Below are 27,970 nucleotides of genomic sequence, written 5' to 3'. Positions count from 1 at the left end.
GTACTCCTCTACAGTACTGTATGGTGAAATCCAGCGCCAAATGTAAAAATGGCAGTGACAACCGCTACTCTGTTGTGGATGTGTACATGACGAGAAAAACCTTGATAAACGCATCCAGGTATAATTTAACTATTTGTATTATTTGGCGTATGTAGGTATAATTTATAATGTACGTGTAAAAGCAACGTGTCATGTCAAAGCCATAAGACAACAATCCGAAAACTGCGTGTCCTCCACGTTAACGTCAAATGTCAACTAAATGTTTACGCTGTTAGCGGTAATAAGAGCCATGTTGATTGTGTTTGCAAATTGTCATTGGTGAATGTTAACCCTATGATATACAATCCAGTGTCCAAGATATCAAGCTACAAACATTAGGTTCTGTTCTAGTTCCACGAAACTATCGAGAATGTGACTTCAGGTCACTGAATCTGATGAGTGAACGTGGTTTACCCATAGGGTTATCCACAGCGAGATGGTGTATCCTGTAATATTCTGCTTGTACATATTGAGGAGCGCCAGATCCAGTGTTATTCCCCCGGTTGCTGGACATAGCAAAAGTGAACAAAGTAGCAGTTAGATGTCTTAGTTTTCCCGACACATAGGACTCAGTAGCCTACTGAAGTACTCACATTTGTACTCAATCATAAACTATGGAAATGTAATGTGTTGTTATTTGTGGATAATTCATGGGACAACATATAAACAAGTATAAACCTAAAATGTGGGTCCTATCTCCTCTGACCTACCAACTGACATACCAACGACATGAAACAAAATCATAACACCATGGATTAATGTATCTTATTTTGAAAACCACTTCCACACTTTCCCACAACTCATCCTCTCAGGTGAGACCATGCTGCTCACACAGGACCAGGCGGCTCTGATTGGCCAGGTGTTTGAAGCACATGTCCTGGAACACCACCGGAATGACATCCTTCAGATTCTGCAGGACGGAGAAGAGTCCCACTACCCTGTGGTCATCAACGCCATGACGCTGTTTGAGGCCAATATGGAGGTGGGGGAGTACTTCAACGCTCTTCCAAACCTGGTGATTCCCGTGTTTGACCTCGCCCTACAGAAGGCTGCTGAGACCATAGGCAGCTCCTGCCCGTCCCTACAGGGAGCCCTGGGGGTCAAACCTAACCTGCATGCACGCATCTCAGGTGAGAAAGCCCACCCTAGCAGAGGTAATGTACAGGTATGATACAGTATCTGGATACTGCGCACAGCCATAATAGTCTGACTTTTCGACATTCAATATCACTTAGTTCTGTTAAGCAAAGTGGAAGTTATTAGCCTATTACTAAACCTGCATTTTCTACGTACTCAAGACAATTGGCTTCCCAGTGACAGTAAGATTTAATAAAGTAGACAGGCATACTTTCCCAAGCATATCAGCCATTGAAACAGCCGATACAAACAATGCCACAGTGTGGCTCTTACAAGTTCAGCCAGCTGTTTTGAACATAGACTGTATATACAGTCTATGGTTTTGAATATGAAATTACAATTTGCTTATACAAATTGTACATTGGGCTCTAATTTGAATGAAAGTCTTAACTAATTTAATAACTTGGCAAAATCAGACCTTAATCAGTTTGTGTGTGTGTGTGTGTGTGTGTGTGTGTGTGTGTGTGTGTGTGTGTGTGTGTGTGTGTGTGTGTGTGTGTGTGTGTGCGTGCGTGCGTGCGTGCGTGCGTGCGTGCGTGCGTGCGTGCGTGCGTGCGTGCGTGCGTGCGTGCGTGCGTGCGTGCGTGCGTGCGTGCGTGCGTGCGTGCGTGTGTGTATGAGAGGGTGCATGTTTGAGAGTGTTGTGTACTGTTCCTGTTTCTCAGGCCATGGCCGTCTTGTGTGCTGAACTGTTCCTCTTCGCTAGTTGTTTTAGTCCAGAACCATCAACCGCCCCCCCCCCCATCCCTCTTATTTCTCCAGGGTGGGCATGAAATAAGGCAGAGAGTAGGCTCATGAATGCAAATGGCAGGCAGTTGTTGCTGTGATAAGTGCAATCTTCAGAAAAGGCCTGATTAATGGAGGAGTTGTTTTTTCCTCAGATTTCCTATGAGAAAGGGGAACAGAGGGAGGGAGAAAAAGAGGAGAGAGAGACAAAGAGAAAGGAGAAGTTGTGATGCAGGAACAAAAGTTGAGTCTGCTCAATGCATCCATGCAAGATGACCGCTATTGCTTGTCAATAGACTTTTTGCATTAGGGCCCATTGAGTGAAATAATGCATTGATTAATACATAACCAGTATAGATATGCACATAACTAGTATATTTATTCATAGTTGCAAGCATTGTTTTATTGGGTTCCCTACATAGGCGTACATAACGCTTGTGGGCCTGATCTGTTATATGATAATTAAGCTTTGTGCTTAGATAGCGAAAGAAAAGAAATGACTGAATTCTGTATGAGTGGTATTTAGGCTTTCTATGTTTGTTTACAATTGAAAGACAAAGCAGTTTGTATGGACTGGAATATGAATAGTGAGAACATTTCAGAAACCTGTTTCGTAAGAGTGTTTGCTTAATTACACTGTGGACGAAAAGACGAGCGCCCCCAACACACACACACACACACACACACACGCTCTGCCCCTTACCAGCATCTTATTAAGCCACATACAACACTGCCCCCCCCCCCCCCCCCTCTGAATCATCAGTATGCCACTGCCCCACACACACCACACTGGTCCCCCCCAACACACACACACACCAACTGCCCCCTTACCAGCATCTTTAAACCACATACAACACATTGCCCGCCCCCCCCCCCCTCACAAATGCAACACACATACACCGCCCCTTAACCCTCCAACCCCTACATACAGTACACCACTATCATCCCCCCCCCCCTTTTTTTTCTTTCTTTACCCACCCCCACTCCACCCAAGACATCACACATGCCTGCCCTTATAGTCCGGCAGCCCAGAGCCTTTTGATCAAACGAAAAGAGTACCAACGTTTGAGCACAGGGGCATCCAGGAGATGACCTCTCCTATGAAGATATGGATGTCTGCCGGAGCCCCACTGCTGCGTTTGGCCCCTGGGGGCCTCAAAGAGGGCTGAAAAAATGCGTTCGATCAAACATTCAAAAGTACCATTTCAAACCAATCTCATATGAACAGGCAGGTCACACAGAGTACTGAATGGCCCCTGCCAGACAAATTATCTGCTGCGAAGGGCCCGGCAGACACCAAAAAAGGGCCCCTCAGATATGGCTTAGATCAAACGAAGGAGGTACCACATGAAACCACCTTGAAATGAAAAAGCACTTCCCACCGAACCCAAAAATCACCATGCCAGACAAATTACTTGCTGTAAAGGGCCTGCCAGACACCCCTCAAATGCGGCCCCACTATACAATATTATACAATTGACATAGATTAAATGTTGAGAGTACCACTTAAAACAATTTCTGAACCAATCGTGCACATCCACAAAGTACAACCATCAGCATGCCAGACACACTGTCTGCTGCAAAGGGCCTGCCAGACACCCCTCAAATGCGGCCCCAATATACAATGTTATACAATTGACATAGATTAAATGTTGAGAGTATCACTTCAAACAGACTACATGAAACCACCTTGAAATGAAAAAGCACATCCCACCGAACCCAAAAATCAGCATGCCAGACAAATTACTTGCTGCAAAGGGCCTGCCAGACACCCCTCAAATGCGGCCTCAATATACAATGTTATACAATTGACATAGATTAAATGTTGAGAGTACCACTTCAAACAGACCACATGAAATGAAAAAGCACATCCCACTGAACTAAAAAATCACCATGCCAGACAAAGCACGTAGTGTTACTGTACATCCTGTGTAGACGTGCCAATGAGAGCCCTACAAGTGTCCATGCCAACAGTAGCTGCAACCTTCCTGATAGCCCATACACAAAGGAACTATTTTGGACATATATTTTGAAGAGTTATTGTTAATATATGCTATAATACATTTTGAAATATGTTTCTCTAAATATATGGCGAAATATGTTTTGAAATACATCAAATATTTATATGGGTGAAATATATATTTTTCAAAAATCAGTAAATCAAGCTTCTAAAACCATGTATACTTGTGCATACAATGAACTTGGTCTCTGCATTTATCCCATCCCCTTACTAAGCTGTCACTTCATGACGTAGACGGCGTTCATCACCACATACCCATCAATTGCGTGCCCACAGCTGAACCACAAGCGCAGTTGAATATTGCGACATTAAAAAGATTAAAAGTTTAGTGACCATACTCTACATGATACTAAGATGTCAATGTGCAGCAATATACAGACTAGGTCTGGTAGTTCTCCTAATCCACTTAAAAAATGCTTGAACTATTTACTGCACGTACACTAGGGCCATGACTTATACCTAGTCTAGCAGATTGGGAAGTATAGGCTATGTTGTGAAAGTGAAAATACAACATAGTACAATGAAGTTTCTCTAATTCATGCATTGAACCACAGATTACACCTGCTTTTAACAGTAGCAACCAACATAGAAACCATTAAAATTAAGCATTTATGACAGTTTTCATAGGAACCAACATGATTATACTACCGTAACTTCATTATTCCTGATAGTGGCCACCATGGATACCCTAGCAACAAATGTTTCAAAATAAGTCCTCACTAGCAAGTTAGCTAGTTAGCATTGTTAGCATAATTAGCATCTTTAGCATAACTGCTAGAAATCATTAGCTAAGTTAGCTAATCGACCTGGTTAGCATTGTTAACATAGTTAGCATTGTTAGCATCACTGCTAGAAATCATTAGCTAATCAACCTGGTTAGCATAGTTAGCATTTTTAACATAACTGCTAGCAAACACTAGCGAAACATTAAATGTCCATTAAACTATATACCTATCGCCATCTATTTAAAATGATTTATCTAGCAACATCAATTAAACTATCTGTCTATCAACATTCATTAAATTGTCTTTTTATCAACAGCTTTAAAGTTATAGTCGAATTTGTCTGTCTATCTTCACACTGTCAACTTTCATAAACTATGAAACCACCATGTCTACCCTAGCAACACCTTATTAGTAAACATATCTACATTATCTATCTGTACATTTTTGCATTTTCATGCACTGGTAATTCCTTGGAATTGCCTCGTCGAGAACCCCTTTGCAATTATGTCCTTACCCCTTAAGCACATAATGTCTGGAAACTGTTGACCTGATAAAAAAAAAATACAACTGATATCAGCTATTCTATAATGGAGTGAAATGGAAATTGGAAATGGACCCCCACAATGGAATTATCTAAGTGACCTTAAACCTTTGATTGGACCTGTAGGCTATATGAAAGTTGGGAGTTTCCCCAAATATCTACTTTTTCACGTTTTAGAAATAATCGTTTCAGTGATTAAACCTCCAGGCCACGCAGACAATTTGATTGGTCCGAACAGTTCTGGTTCGTGTCTGGTTCGGGTTTAGCGTCATGTTCTTTCATTATGCACTGTAAAGGTGAATCAATATACATGTAGCACTATGTGGGGACTATTTCAAGGGTCTTTGGTGGACCTTGAGCAGCAGACAATATGTCTGGCATGCTGATGGTTGTACTTTGTGGATGTGCACAATTGGTTCAGAAACAGTTTGAAGTGGTTCTCTCAACATTTAATCTATGTCAATTGTATAATATTGTATATTGGGGCCACATTTGAGGGATGTCTGGCAGGTCCTTTGCAGCAAGTCATTCGTCTGGCATGGTGATTTTTGGGTTCAGTGGGATGTGCTTTTTCATTTCAAGGTGGTTTCATGTGGTCTGTTTGATACACTCAGCATTTAATCTATGTCAATTGTATAATATTGTACTGTATATTGGGGCCGCATTTGAGGAGTGTCTGGCAGGCCCTTTGCAGCAAGTCATTTGTCTGGCATGGTGATTTTTTAGTTCAGTGGGATGTGCTTTTTCATTTCAAGGTGGTTTCATGTGGTCTGTTTGAAGTGATACTCTCAACATTTAATCTATGTCAATTGTATAACATTGTATATTGGGGCCGCATTTGAGGGGTGTCTGGCAGGCCCTTTACAGCAAGTAATTTGTCTGGCATGGTGATTTTTGGGTTCGGTGGGAAGTGCTTTTTCATTTCAAGGTGGTTTCATGTGGTACCTCCTTCGTTTGATCTAAGCCATATCTAGGCAGGGGCCATTCAGTACTCTGTGTGACCTGCCTGTTCATATGAGATTGGTTTGAAATGGTACTTTTGAATGTTTGATCGAACGCATTTTTTCAGCCCTCTTTGAGGCCCCCAGGGGCCAAACGCAGCAGTGGGGCTCCGGCAGACATCCATATCTTCATAGGAGAGGTCATCTCCTGGATGCCCCTGTGCTCAAACGTTGGTACTCTTTTCGTTTGATCAAAAGGCTCTGGGCTGCCGGACTATTAGGATTCCCTTGCCCTCACACATACACACACACTTACATGCTCCCTCTACTAGCACGACCCCAGGCAGTTGGGTTGGCCCCTTGAGCCGTGGATCTGCCCAAGGTTTCTTCCTGAACAAGGAGTTTTTCCTTGCCCCTGTTGCTCCTGGGTGTCCCTTGGTGCTCCCCAACCCCTCTTTTTGTATAGTATCTATTTATTTATTTTCTTTTAAAAATCTCATTTCTGTAGTTGAATGGACACTTGAGCACAATGAATTTCATTACTTATAAATTCTTCTAAATTCTTTTTATGAGTGCATGTCTGCATGACAATAAACTTGAAACTTGAAACTTGAGACACTAATCTGTAGTGAGGGAAATGCTGAAATGTATAATGTTACAGAATCAATTCATTCCTTCGTCCCCTTCCCTCTGCTGCCTGTGTTGGTGAGGTGTGAGTAAGTGCTGTTGATGGCTTCCTCTCAGTCTCCTTCAGAGTTCCTCGCCTTGCGTCACCCTAACAGCTATTAGGCCCAGCGAGGCCCGGTGTGAGTCATTAGGCTTGGCTTTTTCTCCGCACACTGCAGCCCTCATAACGCTGGCTGTTGCTAATGTGCAATGAGGTGTGTGTGTGTGTGTGTGTGTGTGTGTGTGTGTGTGTGTGTGTGTGTGTGTGTGTGTGTGTGTGTGTGTGTGTGTGTGTGTGTGTGTGTGTGTGTGTGTGTGTGTGTGTGTGTGTGTGTGTGTGTGTGTGTGTGTGTGTGTGTGGGCGCTCGTCTTTTCCTCTCCTGCCCACGCAAGCGGCAATTAGAGCCCGACGAGAAGGCGCGTCGGCCCACCAGGACGAGCTCTCCGATCTCTTTAGAGTGTGTCGGCCGACGGTGTAAATGCGTGTGTGTGTGTGTGGTAGAGGGGCCCATCTCGGGTCGTTAAAGGAAGATGATACGACTCTCGTGGTGAACGAGCACGGTCGTGTCTTTTGTCTCGTCGTATCAACAGGCGGCGAGTGCGGGGGGGAGCCCAGGGTGCCACTGAGGCGCGTGGCAGTGCCCAGATCATTAGATTCATCTGCTGAAATTAGATTCATGCACGCTGGTGTCCAGAGACATCGGTGCTAATGGCTCCGAGACAGCCAGTAGGCAGCTGGAAACGGCTGCCGAGATGAATCCGGGAACGCATTAGGAAGCGAGGCGGCACTAGATTTGGCTGAGGACCACCAGCATAAAGTACCGTCATTATACGAGAAACTCTGTCACGCTGATCAAAAAAACTGATCTGCTGTGCGGAAATACTTGTGTCTGTAAACAAGCCTCTGTTTTATCCCCTCCTGCAGTCATGAAATCACCGTGCAGGCGTTGGATGGAAAACAAGGAGAGGTTTCAAGGTCAGGAGGAGGAGGAATGACCTTGAGCGGCCTTGTTTTGTCACGAGGGCATGTTTCACGGGGCATTAGTGGCAGACAAATAGGCTGGATGGGGACCAACTGTTCACAGGCAACTCTGCATACGCTCAGAGAGAGCCTAACCTGATTCTGTCTGGTAGCCTCCTGATGCCTGTTTTACATGAAACGTCATGGTAACCCCACTGCGATTGCAAGGCACGGTTGCTATGGCAACTACCTCAAGTTGAGAATGTTTGTTTGAACTTTGAGGAGCGTTGCTCAGCGCTCTGTCTTAGTAGGAAGACTGCACTCTTCTTCTGCTGGCTTTTCTGCCCAAAGAGGAAGGGGTTTTATCCTTTTCGCTTCAAACACTCTCCTGTGTCTCATGGAGATATGACAATGGGGCATTTTCCCATGCCCATTTTGCCTGATGGCACTACAGAGCAGCTTCTCAAAACAGCTTCACATAGGCTATATGTTGCCATTATGTTGCCATTATGTGTTAAGCAATTCAAGTAGGTAGAGCTTTCCTGGTATATAGTTCCACTTGAGCTTTTGGCCATTTCATCTGAAAGTTGTTAACAATATTTACATGAGTATGGACTGTTCCATATTTCCGTGAGTATGGACTATTGCAGAATTACCTTAGTATGGACTATTGCGTTTAAGTTCCAAGGCAGCTCTGTCCTGTTTATTCCAGAGGTGCTGGCCAGTGTGTCCGTGGTTTCAGGTCACAGTCTAACCCCAGCATGACATCACTAACCGACTGACTAACTAACTAGATGTGGGCCACTCTACTGTCACATCCACTCACTGTCCAGTCCCTCTCTACCGACTCTAAGCTGGGACGGTCATCATATCATCATATCGGCCTCCAGGAATGCTGCACGTCTGGGGCGAGCAGTCCGACCTTGGCTGTTTGACTCCTGTCTTTAACGTGGACAGAGTAGAGACTTTTGTCATGTCAATAAAAGCTCTGAGAGAGAGAGAGAGAGACTGCCGGGCTGTGCACTGATGGTTAGCAGGGTGCAGATGTTGGAGGCCTCTTGAAAAATAGCAGGAGGCACATCATCCTACAGTGTAATGGTTTTGATGCTGCTGCTGTGTCATCCCAAAGAGACAGAGTGCAGTGGAGAGGGTGAACAGGTAGATGAGGACAGGAGGCAGGGGAGAGCAAAAGAGCACCATGGAGGCAGTGTGTGGGACAGAGCTAAAAGAGGCAGTGTGTGTGTGTGTGTGTTTGTGTGTGAGAGAGAGAGAGAGGGTGCTTGTTTTAGAGTGAGGGACGCAGGGTGTGTGTGTGTGTTTGTGTGTGAGAGGGAGAGAGAGGGTGCTTGTTTTAGAGTGAGGGACGCAGGGTGTGTGTGTGTTTGTGTGTGAGAGGGAGAGAGAGACGGTGCTTGTGTGAGGGACGGCGGGTGACAGCGAAGCCACAGCTAAGGTCAATGCTGGACGTGATCCTCCTCCTCAGGCCTTGGTCTTGTTGTGTGCTGGCCTGTTTATTATTGAGGCCTTTCCCCCTCCTGAAGCTTGTGGTAATGCTTCTTATGTTTATTTTGTTTACCGTTTTAGACGGTAGCTTCTACTTTTTTTAGTTCTATCGCCCTAACCCCTAGCGTCAAAATGGGGCGCCATAACATGATGCAGCAAGAGAGACTCCTTTTCTCCTCCTGCTGTCATGTTGGTGGGCTGCTGCCCTATTGCATGTTGTTGCGCTGACAACAAGCTCGCGCTGCTTCTGCTGCTCTGCAGTCTGTGTGGGGGAGGGAAGAACTGCTTCACCTTTAATTACCCCCCCCCCCCCCCCACCACACACACACACACACACACACACATACACACTCCTTATCATACACACCAGTCCCGGCGGTGTCTGCAAGCACAATGATACGGCGTGTACAAAAGATCAGTCAGAGTGTTGCGTGGCATCAAGCAGTGCCTCAGAACTTAGTCATTGATGTTGTGGGCTCATTTGTCTCCGTGCCACTCTCACACAGTCATGGCCCGGCCAATTTCAGTCGGGGGCTGATTTGGGTTGGACGCAGTCCTCACAGCTCGTCCTTTTAAATGGGATTTTCTGACGCAAGTGCTGTCCAGAGTCTCAGGCGCTCAGCACTGTTGATGAGCGCTTTTCTCATGTTGTACATGTTGTGAGAGGTAGTGAGGATGTATTATGCAAGTCACTGCAAGTGTAAGACATTACTGCATCTTCCCTGGGCCCAGTGGTATTGTAAAGAAACGGTGCCATCTAGTGGTGTAGAGCAGGACTTGCTCTTGACTTAATTGAGAATTCTAATTATGCCATGTGGGTGCTTTAACATTCATAACATTCTGGACATAAAATGCCATTTGGATGGCTTTTTCATTAGTCTACTAGGACAGTCATTTTGACTAGTCTGCCCAGTGGACTGCTGCTGATCATTTTGAATTCATCCGCTGATAGATGGAGTCTTTATTCTTTGAGTCTTCATTAATAGTTTTATCATCTCCGTCACTGTATGCCTGCTTCCCCTCTTCCTTGCTCTCTCTCTACTTCACGTTTGTCCCCGTATCTCCTCCTCTTCTCTTCTCCTCTCCTCCTCATTTTCCTCATACCTCCTCCTCTTCTCTCCTCCTCCTTTTCCTCATATCTCCTCTTCTCTCCTCCTCTTCTTTCTTCCATCCCTCTGTCCCTCTATCATATCTCCTCTTCTCTCCTCCTCTTTCTCCATCCTTCCGTCCTCCATCGTGCTTTTCCTCATATCTCTTCCTCTTCTCTCCTCCTCTCTCCTCCATCCCTCCATCCCTCGCAGGCCTGCCCGTGTGTCCCGAGTTGACGCGCGACCATATCCCACGGGCGTGCGACGTGGGCCACTTCCTGTGCGTGACGGGCACGGTGATCCGCACGGGCACGCCCAAGCTCCTGGAGTTCCAGCGCGACTACATGTGCGCCAAGTGCCGGCACGTGTTTGCGGCGCAGGCCGACTTCGAGCAGCACTACGCCCTGCCGGCCCCCACGCGCTGCCCCAGCCCAGAGGGATGCACCTCCCTCAAGTTCACCTGCCTGCAGGGAGACTCGGCCACCCCGGCCGCATGCCGCGACTACCAGGAGATCAAGATCCAGGAGCAGGTGGGGGGCACAGCAGCGCTAGCCTAGTAGCGCTAGCTAGCCTAGTAATGGCCTACTGGTTAGGGCTTTCAGCTTATAACCGGAGGGTTGCCGGTTCGATCCCCGACCAGTCCACGGCTGAAGTGCTCTTGAGCAAGGCACCTAACCCCTCACTGCTCCCTGAGCGCCGCTGTATGAAGGCAGCTCACTGCTCCGGGTTAGTGTGTGCTTCACCTCACTGTGTGTTCACTGTGTGCTGTGTGTGTTCACTAATTCACGGATGGGATAAATGCAGAGACCAAATTCCTTGTATACGCAAGTATACATGGCCAATAAGCATGATTTGATTTTGATTTGATTTAGTAGCGGTAGCCTAGCGGCAGTAGCTGGCCCTAGCGGCTAAAGAACTCCGTTAGCAAACAGCAGCCTGAAAAGTTGTGGGTTCAATTCCCGGCTTCCACCGCTGTGCCCTCTAGCAAGGCACTTAACCGTGAGTTGCTCCTCTTTAGGGAGACATTTTGGAGAGATTTAGTGTAGTGCTGCAGGTAGTGATTCTTATTAATGATCATCAATAGTCAATTATTTTTGTGATTAAGTCATTAGTTGTTTGGTCGGTACATTTTGAAATGTTAATCTTTCAGTACTGTATTTCCCAAAGCCCAGGATGATTTTCTCAAATATCTTAAGGGAAAGATTATGAGAAATGGAGGGTGAAGCTGTTATATTTATGAGAGGAGGTTTTTTTCAGTTATAGATTAAAGTAGCCTGAAGTTTTAAAAGTTTTTTTTAGGGGAAGAAGATGAGCCGAGGTATAATAGAAATGTGAGTCATGATGAAATAAATTGCAATATTTTTTGACAAAGGCTTTTCTCATAAAATTGGAAACTTTGAAGACTGAAAGTTTCTCTAACTCAGTTCTCTACACCCTTCTCTCTTTCTTTGTTTTTGTCTTCCTACTCCCACTGCCGTCTCCCTCACTCCCCCCTTCTTTCTCTCTCTCCCTCACCCTCTCTCTCTCTGTCTCTCATCCTCTCTCTCTCCCTCTTTCCTTCCCTCTCTCTCTGTCTCCCCCCTCTCTCCTCTCTCTTTCTCCTCTCCCTTTCTCTTTTGTCTCTCTCTCTCTCTCTCTATCTCTCTCTCTCTCCCTCTCTCTCTCCCTCTCCCAGGTCCAGAAGTTGTCCGTTGGCTGCATCCCTCGCTCCATGCTGGTGGTCCTGGAGGATGATTTGGTGGACAGCTGTAAATCAGGTCACACACTACACTACACTACCCACTGGCTGCTGCTGCTGCTGCTGGTGTTTTGTGCACCCTTGTGATGTGTGGTGGTGTGTGATGTGCTCTTGTCTCGTTTCATGTTTTCCTCTAGTCTTACTCGCCAGTGAGTCTCCTGCCCCCCGGCTGTAACATCACAGAGACGTCGTTCTCTCTCTCATCTTACACTGCTTTGTTTCAGGCATCAGTGACACTGTGTGAACACAGTCATAAATGACAGCACAATATCTCCAGATTTTCTCAAACCTGTGTCTTGGATTTTAGACCATGGCGTAGGGTACAGGTCGACCGTGTTAATCTCATTTGTAAGGTCATTCGTTGTGTTGTGTTTGTCACTTTGACATTTACAACATGTTATATTCATGGTTGTTAGAAAATGATTCTGAGAGTTATCTATGGTAACTGTCAGAATTAATGGCTGAACAAAGGGTGCTCGACTTAACTACTGTAGTTATCTGTTATTGTGTCTTGTCAGGCTGCTAATTAAAGGAATTTCTATCTAAGACAAGACTACTGGTAGGCAAAAAATCAAATCATTGCCTGTATCAGGAGTGACTCACAGAAGTGTTCTTATTACTGAAGGAGGCTCAGCTGGTGTTTACCGTACCATTAAGTTGGTGTCTCCATCGATGTCTCCCTGACTGGGAGGGTTATAACGTGACGGTGGCATTTTTGTCCCCTAGGGGATGACGTGACGGTGGCATTTGTGTCTCCTAGGCGACGACGTGACGGTGTACGGCGTGGTGTGCCAGCGCTGGAAGCCCCTCCTCCAGGACGCGCGGTGTGAGGTGGAGGTGGTGCTGAAGGCCAACCACATCGAGGTGAACAACGAGCAGAGCTCGGGGGCCGTGGTGCTCGAGGACGTCCAGAAGGAGTTCGAGGAGTTCTGGGACAAGCACAAGCACGACCCCATCGCAGGTAGGACAGTCGACACAGGACACACACACAACCCCCATATGCTCCATGGATGAATGAATCACTGATGCACTCATGTTCTGCCAAAGTATTGTGTCTGTTTATGTTCTGTAATGTAAAATTACAAACAAATGTAGAGCTGCGCTTGCCCTCTAGCCTTCTAAGTTTAAAGTTACTACACGTTTGAAAAAAAGTTAGTAATCTAGTGAGTTTACCTTAGGAGTGAACTCTTCAGAAGATGGTGGAATTCCTTTACGTGTCTGCTTTGATAGAAATAGTTTTGCACACCAGTCAGTCACCCACCCCCATAATGGAGTGCTCCGAGATGAATGCATTGAACTGCTATCTAGACCGCGGGTAGCACTCTGTGCTGGAGGAAAACATTTCCATTTTAATTCTCCTTCGTTTGAAATGAAATGCAGATTCTAAATATATTCCGTAGCTTTGTGTAATGTTCTTGACTCTAGGTGATGATTTGAAAAACACTCCGCTCTGGCTGGTTTTTTTTATTTATTTATTCATTTCTTGTCTGTTGTTTCTTTTTGAAGGCCGGAACCAGATTCTGATGAGCCTGTGCCCACAGGTATTTGGAATGTACGTCGTCAAGCTGGCTGTTGCCATGGTGCTAGCCGGTGGAGTTCAGAGAATAGATGCTTCTGGAACCAAGGTGAGAGGTATGTACCATGGAGGCTGCCAAAGGCAGCAGGGACTTTTTTAATACGTGGACCGAGAGGTCAGGGTGGAATGCCCTTGCTGCGGTTTACTGGAGGGGCAGCCTACACAGACAGATTTCATTTGTTGTGGGTGACTGAGAGGACAGTAAAAAAAGTGACCATGGAGGTGTGTCTGTGTGTGTGTGTGTGTCTGCAGCAGTCTGATAATGAGCCTTCTGACCTTCACGCACAGACACACACACACACACACACACACACACACACACACACACAACCCATCAGCTCATATTGTGTGTATGGTCACTTAGCAGACAGCATGGAGCCCCAAAACCACTAGCAGCAATGACAGCTGGAGAGGCCTTCTCTTCTCACCTATTGTTTTAGAACAGGAAACAAGATAGAGCGGGGGGGGGGGGGCTTCTCACATCTCACTCTGTCAGTTGTCTCGTCCAAGCGCCCATATGTCTTGTGGAGCTCTATTGGCTCTGATAGGGGTGGTGTTACCTTATTAGCTCTGATCCAGCTCAGGAGTGAAGGAAACTAGACATGACAAGGGACCGGTCAGCCCAGAGTCACCTGTTAGGCTGACACTGTAACAAGTTTCAGGACAAAATGTGTGTGTGTGTGTGTGTTTGTGTGTGTGTGTGTGTGTGTGTGTGTGTGTGTGTGTGTGTGTGTTTCTATAACGTTTGTGTGTGCTTGCTACAGGCGAGTCTCACCTCTTGCTGGTGGGGGACCCTGGCACGGGGAAGTCTCAGTTCCTGAAGTACGCGGCCAAGATCATGCCGCGCTCCGTCCTCACCGCCGGAATCGGCTCCACCAACGCAGGTACGCACACCAGGCTTCACACACACACACCTACGCGCTCACCAGGATTCATGTGTGTGTCTGTGTTTACAGTTAGTGTGTGTGTGTATGTGTGTGTGTTTCTGTCTGTATGTATATATCTATCTGTGTGTGTATGTGTGCGTCCATATATATGTATCCATCTGTGTGTGTGTGTGTGTGTGTGTGTATTTGTATCTGTGTGTCTACATGTATTTGTGTGTGTGTGTGTGCGTGTGTGTGTGTGTGTGTGTGTGTGTGTGTGTGTGTGTGTGTGTGTGTGTGTGTGTGTGTGTGTGTGTGTGTGTGCATGACGGCGCAGGCCTGACGGTGGCGGCGGTGAAGGACGGGGGCGAGTGGCACCTGGAGGCCGGCGCTCTGGTGCTGTCGGACGGAGGCCTGTGCTGCATCGACGAGTTCAACAGCATCAAGGAGCACGACCGCACCAGCATCCACGAGGCCATGGAGCAGCAGACCATCAGCGTGGCCAAGGCAGGGTGGGTCGCTCTCACAACTCTCTCGCTCTCTCTAACTGGTCTAACCCGCTTTCAGTGAACTATGCTATGCTAGGCTAACGGTCTCAGACTGGGTTATTTTATGCACAGAGAAGTTCAAGTGGCCAAGGCAGGGTGCCGCTCTCACAGGCTAACTGGTCTAACCCGCTTCCAGTGAACTATGCTAAGCTAGGCTATGTAATGCGGCCCTAGAATTCTTCTACTTCCCAGTTGCTCATTAACGCACCATTACTTTTACATACAGAGAAGAGAATAGACTCTGGGATAGGCACAACCATAGCCACCTGGTCATTGCCATGACCAATATTTCAAGTTCATCCAGTGATTAATTAATCAGTTGGTTAATTAATAAAAGTAAAAAAAGAAAGAAAGAAAAGTCAATAAAACGTAGTCGACAAAAGTTAGTGAAACTTCTTAATTACCAATTTGTCGTTGGATGATATGCTTCAGGATAGCCATTGATATACCTTCAAACCAAGTGTTCTGTCAGTTACCGCATTCATTTGTCTCCGCGTGCAGGTGCGTGCCTCTTCTCCTCATGCCCTAGTCCGCGCTAGACTTGTCAAGGCCGCTTCAGCACATCAGTATGTGCCTGAGACGTATCGCGCTGACAATGCTGTCTAGACGCTGCACTGCACTGCACTGCACTCCGCCTCAGCAGTGAAGCGTGTCCTCCGACCATAAACCCCGACCGCTCCGAACGCTGTGACTAAGCAGCTCTGGAGCCCGTTCCTTCTTTCAGACAAGGCGAGGTGAGTCAGCAGATAGCGTGACATCCAGAGGGAGCGGACCTGCTCGCCGACCGCTTTCAGTAAAATGCATTAGCCTAGCCGATTGGCCGGGCAGGCTGGATGGAACTGTCAATTAAGTAGAAGGTTAACGTGATAGCTCTCCGTGAGTGGCGCTCCCGCCCCCAGTGTGGTCTGATGCCGGTGGGGAAAGATTGTCCGGGCCGTGGAGGTGATGCACATCTGCCAAAGGAAATGTCAGCACCTGATTGAGTTCTCCTCCTGAATTGGGGGCTTATCTTTTCCACCCAGTCCATTTCTGCCACCATGCTAGAAAAAGGAACTCAGTGGGGGGAGAGGAGATAGGAAGTTGGGGCCACTTTTTTCTTTCTCTCTGTCTATTTCATGACTCACACACACATTTGTATCTTTTCCTCACTCCTAACACTTGCTCTCTTTCTCTCTCTACCTCTCCCTCCCTCTCTATATCCTTCTCTCTCCATCTCTCTTTTTCTCTTCTCTCCATCTTTCTATCTCTCTGTCTTGCTCTCTTTCTCTCTCTTTCTCTCCCTTCCTCCCTCCCTCTCTATATATATAACCTTCTCTCTCCATCTCTATTTTTCTCTTTCTCTCTCTCCATCTCTTTCTCTTTCTCTCTCTCTCTATTAATCTATCCCCTCTTCCGCACTCCTTCACAGCATGGTGTGTAAGCTGGACACGCGGACCACCATCCTGGCGGCCACCAACCCCAAGGGCCAGTACGACCCCAGCATGCCCGTCTCGGTGAACGTGGCGCTGGCCAGCCCGCTGCTGAGCCGCTTCGACCTGGTCCTGGTTCTGCTGGACACCAAGAACCCCGAGTGGGACCGCATCATCTCGTCCTTCATCCTGCAGAACAAAGGTATACGCAATAAACAACCCGGAATATCGCCACTGTGCAGCGAGGACATTTACTTTTGAAGTCCGATCAGAATTTCTCAACTCAAAAAGCGATTGATGAATTTCGATGAAATTTTCAGGGAAGGTCTGAAATGACGCCAGGAAGAAACGATTCAAGTTTGGGAGTGATCCGTATCACCGTCTGGAGAGCGTTTATGTTTTTCGTTTTGTGGTGTAATGGCATGGTATGGCCACGTGGTGGCGATCTGAATAGTGTTAGGTTCAAATGTATGGCAACCTAGGAAGAACAATACAGGCGGAGGTCTGCACTCTCTGAGTGCTTTTCTAGTTTATTTATTTGTTTATTTAAAATGGACAATGCACAATCAATTGACATTCTTTCGTTACACTCAAAATGTAAATGTGCCAGAGTTAGCAAAAAAGCTATGGCCAGCGCACAGTGATGTTGGTAGAGAACGGTAGGGAATGCTTTGCGCATCGCAAATCCTAAATGTACAGCAGCTCTACAACTTTCATCAGTTGAGTAAAGGGAGTTTTCCGTGTGACAAGTATGGCGTTATTAATGAGAAATCATGAGCACAGCCATCTTTTCAGCGGTGTCTCATTTCCGAGGGGAATGTTCTCATCTCGATGTCTTGCTGCTCTGTTGCGAGGGACAAGGGGAAGGGGAACTCGTAAGAATGAGAAATGGGACTCGGCCTTATTGTCTGTCATTGTGAATGTGAAAATGAGCTAGCAGCCCAACGCTCAACTCTGAGTGACTGACAGCACAGATTTTGTGTGCTAATGAAGTTATATTTCTAGTGGGATTTGGGGGAGGAAAAGACAAATGTGTTGTCCTGTGTCCAACTCTGTCTAGCACAAGTCTTCTCTTGTATTAAGCCATCTTATCGGGTGTTGCCGTACACTTTCTTGGTGAGGACAGAAGAAACCGATGTCCCCAAGGGGGGTGACCGTTTGAGCTCACTGCAATACTAGAACATCCTCACAAGTCTGGTTTTGAATGACAATGGAGAAAGTTCAACATGGGAATGAATTTCAGTCAAGCTGTCAAACCAGAAAATATTTTAGAGTTATAGTTATGGCATAGTAGCACAGTAGTGTTTGAGAAGAAATGGTCTATACTTTGTCTTAGTGCTGACACTTACCGCACTGGCCATCGGGATCCATTCCACACTGTGATTTGGAATGGCAGCCCACAACACAGCATAGGCACCCGCATTTATGAATTATTTAGTACTTGAAGTGATGTTTCCTGTGAGCGTATTCTTACCATTTTCATATCTTAGAAGGCCTCTTTTATCATCTCTTGACAGCTTTAAATTTGTGAAGTTTGTTTTGAAATCCATGTAGACCCTAACACGGGGGGGGACAATCATTCTGTTTTGTGGTATGTCACCTGTGAGTTTTATGCAAACCTGGAACACTCTGGTGCTTTCATTTCCCTGTTGCTGTAAAGCAATTATTCATCACTGCCTCATAAATTCTCTCCCTGTGAGGTGCACTGTAGAAACGCTGCACTGTAGAAACGCTGCGATGGAATGGGAATCACACTAAGGGCTGTGCCATTTATAGCTCCTTTTGTCTTTTTTCCTCTCTCTCTCTCTCTCTTGCACCCCGTCTCCATCCCCATCTCTCTCTCTCTCTTGCACCCCATCTCTCTCTCTCCCTCTTTCAATCTCTCTCTTCCATTACCCCACTCTCTCTTATTTCCCTACTCTCTCCATCTCTCTGTCACACACACACACACACACACCCTTTCCCCACTCTCTCTCCCCTGTTCTCTGACACGTCTCCTCCCCCCAGCCCCCCCTGGGTCATCCTCAGGAGCCCCTGGTGAGTCGGCGTCTCTGTGGAGCATGGAGAAGATGCGGGCGTACTTCTGCCTGGTCAAGACCCTGCGCCCGCGCGTCTCCTCCGACGCCAACGCCATCCTGGCGCGCTACTACCAGCTGCAGCGCCAGAGCAGCGGCCGCAACGCCGCCCGCACCACCATCCGCATGCTGGAGAGTCTGGGCCGCCTGGCCGAGGGTACGCCCGCCTCCCACAATGCAACGGGCTACATGCACCAAAGGCGCTCAGTGAGGCCGTCTTCGTTTTACGGTGGAGCGCTAACTGTGTTGTAACGGCTCCTAACATCTTCACTCTGACATTGAATCTCTTGTTTGCCCAATAATAAAAATGTTAACATACATACACATAAATCCCTCTTTATCGTAACGTGCTGATTGACTAGGTGCAACACTCGACCGGGTCCGTGTAGACACTAATTCATAGGTTCAAACACACCTAGCTCCACCGGAAACAAACAAGCCGTGCAAAGAGCCCATTGTGCTTGCTCCCACACTGCACATGATGGCTGTAGTTCATGCATGAGAACGCTGCTTGTTGACTTTATACTTTGCCTGACATTTACATTGGTGAAGTTGAACTAATAGGTTCTCCTTTACAGCTCACGCTCGGTTGATGTTCAGGCAGACTGTCACTGTTGAAGATGCTGTTGTTGTGGTCTCAGTTATGGAGTGCTCGATGCAGGTGAGCATTCTTTTATAACAAAGGTATTACAGTCACCCTGAGCAGGAGGGTTTTTCAGAAGGCCTCTGTAACTTAACCTTCTGCAAAGTGATGTGTTACTGAACTGATTTCACACTAGGTTAATGGAACTGATTTCACTCTAGGTTCATTTTTTTTAAATAGCTGGTTGTCTTTAAATAACTGGTGTGGTGGCCTAATTAATTCTATGGTGTCCACACTTGACTAAATAGATAGTGTTGCTAACATGTCATCCTGATAATATGTTAACATGCTGACAACAGGGTGTTGGCGTATCAGTACCAGATGCTGTTGACATCTTACAGTGATCTTGGTGCAGGGTGGGCATATGGCCAAATTAGTTTGAGAGCTGTGTTGCTCAAGTTCTGTGTCCTGAATAACAGTTTCTTCATGTTACATCAGTTACTTCTCAAACAGGACTTGTTTTTATGTTGCTGTTTCTTGTGTCGGCCACAGGGTGGTGCTCTTTTAGGAGAAGTGAATGCCTTGCACACCTCGTTCCCTGACGATCCATGTGAGCAGTACAAGACGCAGTGTCAGATTGTTCTGGAAGGCCTGGGTCTTCCGCATCTTTTAGATGCCGAACTTCAGAGGCTTGCACGGTGAGGGAGTCCATCACTTTTACACATAACTCAACTTTTGTAAAGAATTGTAGAATGACATTTTGTAGACTGACACCACATTTAGCTTCTGAACTGAAGCCTTAACAAATAACTTTTTAACATCGTTATTTATTGCCCAGACTATTTCATATACTTATTACATGATGACAAATCCTCTACTCCTTTGAAAAACCCACAACCACTATCAGACCTGCCTCTGATTAAACATTACAGTTAGAGTTCAGAATATACTGGCTTTTGAAACTCCGCCAGAAATCGTTTACTTAAAATATGTGGTTTATTTTGTTGTTGTTATTGTTTGTTGTTGTTATTGTCATTGTAGGCTGAAGAAGAACATCCCGCGCACATCCGGAGCTGGGGACTCTGGGGAGAGGGATGGGAGTCCAGAGGAAAGCCCAAGCCGAAGGCAGCCCAACCCAGACACAGACTCTCAGAGCGGCCTGGGCTGGTTCCACTCCCTGGAGCAGCTAGATGGTGTGGAGGAAACTGATTCAGTGCCCCCATCTCCCACTCCACCACCACCACCACCACCACCACCCAAGGCAGCAGCGCCAACTGGCTCCACCGCAGAGCAACCACAACAGCAGCAGCAGCAGCAGCAGCAGGAGGAGTTACCAGGCAACAGCGGAGCCCGGCGTGGAAAGGAGGCCAGTAGAAGTAGCAGCCCTGCTGCAGCTGAGGGACCGCCGCAGGGGAGGAAGAGTGGGCGAGAGGAAGAGACGCACGGAGGGAGAGAAGGAACGAAACGGGCGGAATGTGACCACGGCAGCGTGGCGGCCAAGGCCACAAGGTCGACCTCCGGTGACCCCGCCTCTGTGGTGCAGACGGTCTCCAGAAAACTCCATGGCAGGCGACTGCGGAAGCTAAGCGCGGAGATGGAACGTGACGCCTCCCTCTCCTCTTCCTCCTCTTCTTCCTCACTTCAGAAGGGTGCTTTACGCCCCCAGTCCACCGGGGGCGCTGTCTCCAACAACACAGACCTAGTGGATGCGCTGGACCAGCTTCTCTCTACTGACTCGTGGCCAGCACACAGCAGCACGCCTGTTGCAAGCAAGAGACACATCGCGAGGAGAGCCGACTGCGCCCCTCCCAGTGCACAGACGGCTGCGCAAGAGCCTCCAGGTGAGGGGGGCGCTTTGGGAGAGGACTTGCGTAGCAAACTGACCGACTTCACCTTCAAACCAAGAGACAGAATGCAACACACTGATGCCCCACAGCAGAGTGAGACTATCAGTTCAGCTGGTAAATCTACCAGTAACACACTGAATGCACTGAGAAATGTGGTGAAAAAGGGTGAAAAGGGAAAGAGAGAAAAAGAAAAGGTTGGACAAAAAGAGAGAGAAGAGAAAGGAGAAGAGAGAGGAGAAGATGCCGATGGTGATAGGAGCCGCAAATTGCCACCAGGTGGCGCCAGCAGCACAGACAACAGACTCCGATTGAGGGGTCTGTCTGAGGCATCCAATGAAAAGCCCTCTGGAGGGTCATGTGACCAGAAGAAAGCAGGAACAGGAAGTGGTGTCACAGGGGAGCTGAGTGGGGGGTCGGATCTGAAGCGCCAGCGACTGCTGCAGAGGCTGAGCTCCATGACGACAAGCGAGGATAGGACCGCATCGGTGTGTGTGCCACCAGCGTCACATTCACACACTCCATCCTCTCATACACCTGATCAAGGCAAGGCCCAAGTGGCATCCACCACGCTGGCAAAACTCTCCAGATTCTCCTTCCTGGCATCACCACCTCCGGAAGAGAAGACCACCAAACCAGTAACAGCATCCACACTGGACAGTCCTCCCACAACAGTATCAACAGACAATGCCAACACAAGAATGCCCACAGCACACAAATCACCCGCGATACCCACAGCAGACAAGACTGCATCCTCAACAGGGACTGCTTTGCACACAAAGCAGTTGGGCTCCACAGCTAAAACCGCTCGCACACAAAGCGCACTAATCAACAAGACAGACAACCCCACCGAGACCGTCGCGGAGCCACAAACACACAGAAACACAAACACTGCCACTGGGGCATCTGTTGGAGGCCAGCCAGCGACGGAGGATGCTGGGAACCCCAAGAAGAGGAAGTGCTTTGAGCTGGGCTGGGGAGCCGGAGGAAAGGGGCTGTTCTCTGGCCTGTCCCTGTTCAGCTCCGCTGGGCTGGATGAGGAGGAGGACGACGACTCTCTGCTGGGCCTGGACTGGGGGGATGAGCCCAGCAAGAGAGCCAAGCTGTAATTTCTGGTTGGACTGATTTTAGGGGCGAGAGAAAAGCGGTGTCCTAAAGGCAGCAAAATCTGCAATTAACTGAAATTATGAACAAAAATGTGGGTGTGATTTTTTTTTAATTTGTTTTGCATTTGTGTGAGATTTTATTTTTGTGATCCAGAGTCTCTAACTGCTGGCATGCCAGTATGGTAGATGAGTTATAGTTGTTGTCAGATGAATTATGTTTCCCTTATCATATTACAGAATTATCATATTAAATATTTACAGTGGCCGCTTTCATTTCTCATGATGTGCCCAAAATGTACTTAGACTGTGACATTTGATTCATGTGTGTGACTCCCTGTACACACGTGCAGTGTAAACCATCTCCCCTCAGAGACAATAGCGATGAGCTCAGACGCGAAAATGAAGCTAGAAATCAATATGGATGATGAATGACCCGTAAAAGGCGAAGCGAGAGTGTTTTGTCTGTCGTTTTTACGTGGCAACAAACGCGCGGTTGACTTGGCGTTGGGAGGTGAGAGCATGGCTGTTGTCATGGCGACTCCTGAGGCATTCCGCAGGGACGTTCGGGACAAGAGCAGGGAACCAGAAGCTAATAGGATCAAGAGTGGTGCTCGCCCATGGTGTGTCTTTCAGGACGCGTGCTCTGTTAGGTAAACACTATTTCAAGTTAGGCCTTCCACTCTCCAGGGACTAGTGGAGAGATTAGGGAATGAGCAACGCTCATTTACGCCCCAAAGGCCATTAGAGGCCCCTATGCAAGAGAAGAGATGGTAGAGAGTGTTGGCAGCAGCTATGCCAGCCCTTGAGGCTCAGGTTATCGACAGGATCTACCCCTTTACCTGTATTGTTCTGTAATAACTACACGCATCTATGTATAAAAGAGATTGGTGCAGTATAGTATCAACTGCCTACCAAAATCATGCTTGTTGGCAGGTTTTTCTATGGCAGCCAACAGTAGCCTACCGTGGTTTCCCAACTATTAGCCGCCGCTTATAGGCCTACATTGATTTCGAAAAATGTCTTCAGCTATGAGGTTAATTCATGGGGGCAGTAAAGTTAGTATGGCATTAATATGCTTTTGTTTCTTTTAACTTGCATGAAATATTGTCCCGCGCCTTATGCAGAATTCGGCTAATACACAGGAAATGACTAGGTCATGGGTGGTTACAATCGGTAATGTACAATGCGATGCATTTTTAGTACATCCCAGAATCCAGATATTATGTCGGTGGTGAGGGAATACAATTTGAACATGATCTCCATTATTCCCCTTCCATTAACAATTGCTTCCTCTGCTTGAGAGCACATCGATTACAGGCATTAGGTCTACTCTGAACGTGATTTACACAGTAATAAGCAGCTATTGACTGCTCCAAATGATGTGTGGTCTGTAGGCTACTGTGTGTGAGTGGTTGTACGCAGATTTAGAGTCCGTGGCCAGGCGGACTCTGTGGGTTCCTGTGTGTCATGGTTTTATTTACAGGGGTGGTTTTGGGGGGAAGGGGTGGTGTGGACAGGAGGGTAAGACGAGGAGCTAATGGCCAGTAACTTCCTGCAGATCAAGCACTAGCCTCATCAATAATGGACTGCTATTGATTTAGCATCCTTCCCATCCTAAGTGGGACCAGACCTGCACTAGGAATTGGACACCTGGGTCTCTTATTCTCGTCTTTTTTTCAGGTGTTTTGGTGAAATCACAGCTCCCGCACGGAGCACATGTGTTTCTTTTTTTTGTCTCTGAAGTGAAGAAATTAGAGAATGCATCGCCTCACTGTAAATTATGCAGCTGTATTCAAATGTGGCTTTGAAGCATGGGGAGAAATGTTATGTGATCCGATGAATAACATTAAACCCGACTACAGTAACTACAATATGATGCTTTTCTTCTCCAGCGGTTTGGTGAATGTGAACGGAAACCTTGCGAAGGTGAATGCAACGTTTCTCACAGCTGTAAAGGGAACAAACTGCTTATTCAGGAGGTGGGGGTGTATAACAGCTCCAAACCACCAGTTCCTCAGCAGATTGTTTTGACAGCTTCGAAACTTTTGAGAGCCGAGTTGGCTCATGTCAGAAGCATATGTTTGGGCACGTGGGTTAGACATGGTCTCTTGCTCTCCCCAAGTGCTGCTGCAGATACCCCCTTCTCCTCCGTGCTTTTACCAGCTTGGCTTCACAGCTCTGCTTTGTTTGTCTGGCATCCCGCCCTGGGCTTGTTCTTGGAAGCTGCAGCTTGTGATCCAGTACTCATGAGGTAAGTCCAGGCAAACTGAACTTGAGAAATTCTGAGGAGAATGCAGTCATTTGTTCTCTTTGTTTTCTTAGACTATATTTAGTCATAACTTAGTCAATTATTGCAGGGCGTTTCCTGATTATTTGGATTTTTCCTGCTCAGAGGAGAGGGGATGTGTGTGTGTGTGTGTGTGTGTGTGTGTGTTGGGAGCAGGAATCCATGCTCAGGCTTCTCCAGGTGTTCAGAGGTGTTGAAACCTCTCGTACTGTACGTACTGCCCTGCACAGTCGATCACAACAAGGTTGCGTAATCACTTGGCGAAAGAGGTTCAGGAAGGCCTGTTTTGTTTTGCAGCTCGTCTCAAGAAAACGCTGGGGGGAAAGACTTGACAAATGTGACGGATAACAGGACTGCTGCCAGGCGTGAGGTTGGGCTCACTTGCATGACGAGCTGCAACATACATAACAGTTCAACATTTTGTTTCTCTTTCCAGTGTCTTCCCTTCCTGAAGAAAAATAAGGCCAAAATTACTTAGAGCAACAGTGGGTGGAAAAGCTCAGCTGATTTTTTTTTCTTTTTCTTTTTTTTACTTGTACCTTGCAAGATCTTAGAGACAAAAAATGTTGCCCGGAGCTCTGAATCACACTGACTTTTCTTCTGTCTCTCTAATAAGCATGCAGCAGACACTAAACCAAGAGGGAATCAAGTACATCTATTTCACCCTTTTGTTTTATCAGAGCCAACCAACTACTGTCACAGTGATTGAGAAACTGCTTACTGCTGTGCTAATTAAGTAACAGTGGCTCGACAATGACAATCCAAAAAGTAGACTTTTTCTGCTAGTTTAGTGGAAGTACTAGTTCTAGGCACAAAAAGGCATATGATGGCATGGGCTGATGATGGGCCTTATAGTGGGCATGAAAAGCTATACCATGGGCTGATGTAGAGAAGGCCTTATAAAGCGGTCAAGTGGTAACATGTGGTTGACCTAGCTCCACAGACACTTCATAAAGGAGACCAGGCTGCCCGTCTGGTTGTATTGATCCTTAAGTGCCTGTCCTGGGGGTATCGGAACACCAGGGCAGGGTAGCATCTTTAACAATGGCCGGAGCAAGCCCCAGGCCCAAACCTAATGACAAACAGGTTGTCTGTCTCCAGGAGACCCCCCCCCCCCCCTCACACACACACACACACACACACACAATGATTTTTAATAGGTTCTGCTTGACTGCAGTTGATCCTGGGTCTTTGAAGTTTCTCCCTCTGAGAGGTCACATAGAATGTCTCACGTCATAAGTAAACGTGGTAGACGTGACAAAGTGAAATTGCGCGGGCTTACCTACGCGGCTTCTCACCCGGCACATTTCAAAATGAGCCTGAGCTGGTGTTTGCAAGCGCAGGCCATTGGCTGAGCAAGTTCCTAGTTCCGGTGTTGCGTTTCACTACTAACGTTCTGCTTGCCACAGCACTTCCTCACCACTGCTTCTGCATTGTGTGTTGAAGTGCTCATGAGGAAAGCTGAAAGTAAGTCTGATGTCTATGTCTGTATGTGTAGTTTTTCTTGTTGGGCATGAAATGCTTCGTTGCTGTCCAGCTTTGTCAGGTGGACGTTCAGTTGATGAGCATGTTGGAATACATTTGCTCTTGCTTTCATGGTTGAATAGTGTGATTTTGCTTGTGATGCCATGTTTCTGAAAATACTTAATTCAGTGGAACATTTTATTTAAAAGCTTAAGAAATGCTTTTACCTGCATTTATACCCAATGGAAATTCAAATGATAGCCTTGGCATCATCAGCACCGTGATTGGTTTGATCACTAAAGAATATCTATTATTTGTCTTGCTTATCCTTGGCTTAAATCTCACTTGTAGACTACTGATCTGGTACAGTGTCAAAAGCAGGTGGAAGAGGTTGAAATGAGGCCTGACTTTTACTGGAAGCCTCCCAGTGGGGGAGCAAATGCTTCTATTTTTTCCACTCAAATGCTCCAAGCAGTCTCAGGAAGCCCTTACCTTGCTGCCTTGAGTGGTTTGCTTGGCGGAAGTCTATATCGGTGCCGTGAGATCGATATTTCTCTCTCTGTGTCAGGATGTAACTCTATACCTGCTATTGGGCCTAAGCTTGGGTATGTGTATACCATGAGACACACAATGCAGGTTCTGTGTGTGAGTGTGTGTTGAGCTACGTCTAGGCCACTAGTTTCCTGACCTCGAGACAGGAAATGGGGGGTAGGGAGTAGCCTGCCTGGAACTGATAACACATGAAAACACTGATTCCTGACGCCACGTTCTGTTGCATTAACGTCCCCCTGGTTTCATTTTTCACTACGACGATGTGGAAATTCAGCCAACGCGTCGCCATGTTCTATGTCATGCCCTGCTGGTTTGACATAGAACAAAAAAAGGAAGGTACAAGATGGGTTGTTCAGCAGCACACCACACCGCCATCCCACTGAGAGCCCGCTGCGCTGCTCACAGGAAATGTTTTGTTTGTGTTGTGTAGCGACCGATGCTGATCAGGAGTCACCAAATGGGGGCAGGAGTCCAAACTTAACTCTGTTCCAGCAGAACATACGCATGATGTTACTCCACAAAAATGAGCAGCCTGGGCTAACAGTGCAGACCGCCTCTCAGAGATGTAGCGGTGTTAGCTCGGCTGGATGTTCTGTTTCTCACTGAAGCGATACTGTTCACGTCTGGGGCTTATTTTGTCGTTGTTTTTCAGTTATAGTGCTTTTTTACATATTACGAGCGAGTTCTGTCCATTTTGTTTCTCTGTTCACTTACAAATTTCCCTTTCTGAAAGCTGAAAGTACTGTGTTTAATCTAATATTTGTGGGCCTGTAACAAGCTGAGGATTGTTAGGAGAATGAGAAGTGGTCCTTGTTCTCCACTGAAATGTAGTCTCTCTCTCCCTCTCCCTCCCTCCCAGTCTTGTTCATTCTCTCTCTCTCTCTCTCTCTCTCTTTAACCCCCCTTTGTCTCTCTCTCTTCTGGGCTTCAGGGAGAGAGTGGGCTTGCCTCAGCTCCTCTGAGCTCTACTGTTGTCGTGGAGACAAGCAGCAGTGTCATGCAGAGCCAGGCGTCTTCTTGCAGCTGAAGCGTGTCTGCTTTGTCTCCACACACACACACGTGTGCGTGCGCACACACACACACACACACACACACATAAAAAAAAATACAGGTGCTCCCCCTGGACAAGCTCATGCCTGAACATCTCTTGAATGGTGTGTGTCCATCACCTCTGAGAAGAGTTTAAAACAAGTTGCACAACAGTTAGGGGGGAGAGGAGAGCAGGAGGGCAGTGGCTGGCAGGGAGGCCTTCAGCCGACCTCTAGTTTTCACATTCAGCTGTTAGTGCACCTCCTCTTTGTCAAACCATAGGCAGGGAACAGTTATGTCATATGTCATTAATAATGTATAGTTGCAGTTATATAATTCATCAGCTTGGGAACTGCTTTTTAAAATACATTTTTACCTTAAACTTGGGTCTGTGAACGTTTGTTTGGTTATGGTTGCTATTTGGCAGACACCTTTGTCCAAAGCGAAATACTGTTTAAATACAGTACATGTATGTCTTGCACATACTGTACACACAGTGGTGAACCTTCCATTAAAAATACTGTAGTCTTCGCTTTTGAGTTTGTA

The 27,970-nt window shown here is 46.9% G+C and overlaps 2 protein-coding genes across 2 annotated transcripts in view; both read left to right on the top strand.

Annotated features, from left to right (window-relative positions):
* The first annotated feature begins 61 nt into the window (after positions 1–61).
* On the top strand, positions 62–22,398 carry mcm9 (minichromosome maintenance 9 homologous recombination repair factor). The gene is made up of 13 exons (XM_062551432.1): positions 62–118; positions 852–1,169; positions 10,561–10,877; positions 12,023–12,104; positions 12,846–13,046; positions 13,592–13,717; positions 14,426–14,545; positions 14,865–15,039; positions 16,484–16,686; positions 18,492–18,716; positions 19,138–19,220; positions 19,695–19,840; positions 20,184–22,398. Exons 2-13 carry the CDS (start codon positions 860–862, stop codon positions 22,093–22,095), a joined length of 3,900 nt encoding a protein of 1,299 aa, XP_062407416.1. The 5' UTR covers positions 62–118; positions 852–859; the 3' UTR covers positions 22,096–22,398.
* A 3,422-nt stretch (positions 22,399–25,820) lies between these two features.
* cep85l (centrosomal protein 85, like) overlaps positions 25,821–27,970 on the top strand; it is a 72,158-nt gene continuing 70,008 nt past the window's right edge. The window contains exon 1 of the mRNA XM_062550194.1: positions 25,821–25,846. Coding sequence (XP_062406178.1) covers positions 25,831–25,846 — 16 coding nt within the window. The 5' untranslated portion in view covers positions 25,821–25,830. The remainder of the gene's footprint in view (positions 25,847–27,970) is intronic.

This window comes from Sardina pilchardus, chromosome 12, assembly GCF_963854185.1.
Source record: "Sardina pilchardus chromosome 12, fSarPil1.1, whole genome shotgun sequence".
NCBI lineage: Eukaryota > Metazoa > Chordata > Actinopteri > Clupeiformes > Clupeidae > Sardina > Sardina pilchardus.
Note: the sequence above shows the minus strand (reverse complement) of the source record. Positions and strands in the feature narration are given on the sequence as shown.